The sequence below is a fragment of the Larimichthys crocea genome, unplaced genomic scaffold, assembly GCF_000972845.2.
Source record: "Larimichthys crocea isolate SSNF unplaced genomic scaffold, L_crocea_2.0 scaffold38212, whole genome shotgun sequence".
Lineage (NCBI taxonomy): Eukaryota > Metazoa > Chordata > Actinopteri > Sciaenidae > Larimichthys > Larimichthys crocea.
In genome coordinates, this window is record NW_020855008.1 from 1 (window position 1) to 2,911 (window position 2,911).

Consider the following 2,911-nt stretch of genomic DNA (forward strand, 5'->3'; position numbering starts at 1 on the left):
GGGTTACAAAGGTACACAGGAGAAGGCACCTGTGGCAAAATAGGAAATAGGTCCTTTAGGTTGTTTTACAATTCCAGTACTCAAGAACAACTAAGAAAATCCAAACATTGCAGACTATTTATATATTTATTTATAGTATACCCACTGATGATTGTGAAAACTAGTTTCTTGTGCTGGTTCATCATTCTTTCATGGGCATCTCCTTATTATTAAAACATACCTACCACTTCATACATCCCATATTACAGGCTATCTACCATTTATTTATTTTATTATTAAAAAATAATACTATAAAGATAGTGAGAAAGCAGCATTGACATTTGGCGGGTGTCTGTGAGTCCCTTAAGCGTTATAGGTCTTGATCTTCTGTGTTATGGCTCCGCAGCAGATTGGACACTTGATGAGCGACACTGAGCACTGCTTACAGCTGACCAGATGTCCACATGGAATGAAGACAATACCAATATCTCTGTCCATACATATTTTGCACTGTCTCTCCCTCTGCAGCCTCCGTAGACTCTCAAGTGGGTCCTCATCTGGAGGAAAGAGTTCAAAATAAATAAATGACTGCTGCACAGGCATTGTTTTATGTAGTCAACAACAGTATCTGCTTATGCTGTGAACCCGGTTCAGTACCTTGATTCTCTGCCTGAGCAGCATCACTTTGGGGTGTGTTGTTGAAACCATCCTCCAGGAGTTCTTCCAGGCTGGAGTAGCCGGAGCCTGTCTTACTGATTTTCTCCAAGATGGTCCTTTCCACCACACTGGGCTCCAGACCCAACTCTATGGCCTTCTGAGCCATGGTGGACCGCAGCACCTCTGTACACAAAGAGGAAACATCAATGTACACAGCTTCATGTTTTATTCAGTTAGATTACTTTGTCATCAGTAAACCATATTCATACATCTCATCATTTTCTTAAAGTACAAGAGATGTAAAAAATGATGTGAAGTGTTTACCATTCCTGTCTCCTGAAAATCCATTCTGATGACTTGAAGTCTGCAAAGAACCAGCCATAGTTTTAAAACAAAGATTTGACACCACTACACATCTCTGAATACAAATTTTAAACATGAAGCTAACACAATGTGTTTCTCCAGAGAACTGTATTTAAAATATAGGTTCACATTGTTCAAGTATATCCTGAAACAGTATTTACCAGCCTATATGTATGTTGAGTTATTTGTTTCTATAGCTGTTCCTCCTGCCCATACCCACTGCAAAGGGATCCCCTCTTGAAGGAATGTCAGTGTAAGAGATGTGGGACAAAATCAGCCCTCGGTCTGGGTAAAAATGCACTAGGAAATTCAAATGAAGCTAATCTCCATATAATATACAGCTATGCTGTACAAATTCCCAACTGACAGTGTTTGCTCGCTAAGTCAAAGCAAAGGGACAATAGCACAAAGCAATTTAGTACAAAATACATATTTACAATACTTGATACAATACTGGAGACTGACTATGTTAACGTGTGGAATCAGAACACGTTAGATTAAGGTAGAAAATCACAGAATGCTTTGATATGATCTTCAAAAAACGCTGTGTTTTGTGTTTTCTCCATCCTCGGGCCAGATTGGGCCAACATCCCCATTCCAGGGCCGATATGGAGGAGGAGTCTGACAATAGGGCTATTGACAAGAAAACTCATGTCGCATGGGAAGTTTTGAGGAGAGGCTTGGTAGCTTTGCAAGTGATCCCGCACCTTATAGGAACCCTGAGAAGAGCTTGCCAGCCCTGGCTTCGTACAGCACAGGTAGAGCACCTGTACCTGATACCAAAGGGAAAGTCCCTTGAGCCAAAACAAAAATAACAGATTTCAAGTTACTACGGTATTTTGATCATGCAGTGAATCATGTAAGTTTTAAATAATTGTGTGTGTGTCCTTTGCAGTTGACAAGGAGACACAGGCGTTTTGTTTTTCCCGATGGTGGAGGGTTTTGAAAAGTGGCAGCCTGATGGAAGACAACACTTGGAAAGACTGGCCAAATAACCCTGGGTTTAAGAACTATAACTAGTTGATCATAATCTTATATATATATATTTTGCTGTGGCATTTGTTTTATTATATGCAGTTACTTTGTATATTGTTTTTAAAAAAAAAGCAGATGCAGCCTTCCTGTTGGCCAGAGAAAAGGACAAGAATTGTCAACCAACACCACTACAATACCCCTCTTCCCGAAATGGAAAGCTGTAAGCAATTTCAGTGCTTTACATCGCTTAAGTAAGTCCAGGTTCCGCTGTTGTGGGTGCTTGTATTTGCCAAGCAAAACTTGCATGCTATAAGCCTCATCTTTTCTAAACAAGAAACCAGACTTCCCTTAATGACGATAAGTGCAGCAACCATTGATTTCCCTGGCCAAAGTAAGCCGATTAACCAGGATTTTTCGGGCTCCGGATCAAAAAAAGCGGAAAAATCCAGAGGGTCGTGAGGGTCGTGTGTTTCCACACCGGCAGTTCCTGCCAATGCAGGGTTTGCCCAAAAAAAACGCCACCGTGTGCAGGAAGAGAGGTTGAGCCAATTAAACCTTTTGAAACTGCCCTATTCGCAGAAGAACTAGAGTAAGGCCCTACCCACCGTTCACGCTCCCTCTCACAGGACAACCAAATACAGACCAAAAAAATACAAATTCTGGTTTTCTAACCGATATTTGTTTGCAAGTAGCACATGTGCATGAACAACGACCCAGCCCAGACGAAAGTATTTGTGTGACAGCAGTGTTGTAAAATGTGTGATAAAAAAAACTACTACTACTATGAGGCTCTTGCATAAAACTTTTAGAACACTGGCACAAGTAAAGAAAAAAAAACAATTAAGATACCAGTCTAGGGAGGATAGGTGGTAAAATCTGAATTAAAAATCAGGTGAAGGCCCATACTTAGGTTTTTGTTTTTTTAAGTGCTGGTCCA

General features: G+C 40.6%; 1 protein-coding gene across 1 annotated transcript; it reads right to left on the reverse strand.

Annotated features, from left to right (window-relative positions):
* Nucleotides 1-296: 296 nt before the first annotated feature.
* Nucleotides 297-1,526, reverse strand: LOC113745041 (E3 ubiquitin-protein ligase XIAP-like). The gene is made up of 3 exons (XM_027276464.1): nt 961-1,526; nt 637-819; nt 297-536 (listed from the first exon to the last, which is right to left on the reverse strand). Exons 1-3 carry the CDS (start codon nt 1,073-1,075, stop codon nt 343-345), a joined length of 492 nt encoding a protein of 163 aa, XP_027132265.1. The 5' UTR covers nt 1,076-1,526; the 3' UTR covers nt 297-342.
* Between the last annotated feature and the right edge of the window lie 1,385 nt (nt 1,527-2,911).

Excerpts from the sequence above, each read along its gene's own strand:
- LOC113745041 (XM_027276464.1), bottom strand. The coding sequence starts at position 1,075 with ATGTTTAAAATTTGTATTCAGAGATGTGTAGTGGTGTCAAATCTTTGT. Across the intron at positions 820-960 it reads ATTTTCAGGAGACAGGAATG|AGGTGCTGCGGTCCACCATG; the intron begins GTAAACACTTCA and ends CTTTGTGTACAG. Across the intron at positions 537-636 it reads TGCTCAGGCAGAGAATCAAG|ATGAGGACCCACTTGAGAGT; the intron begins GTACTGAACCGG and ends TCTTTCCTCCAG.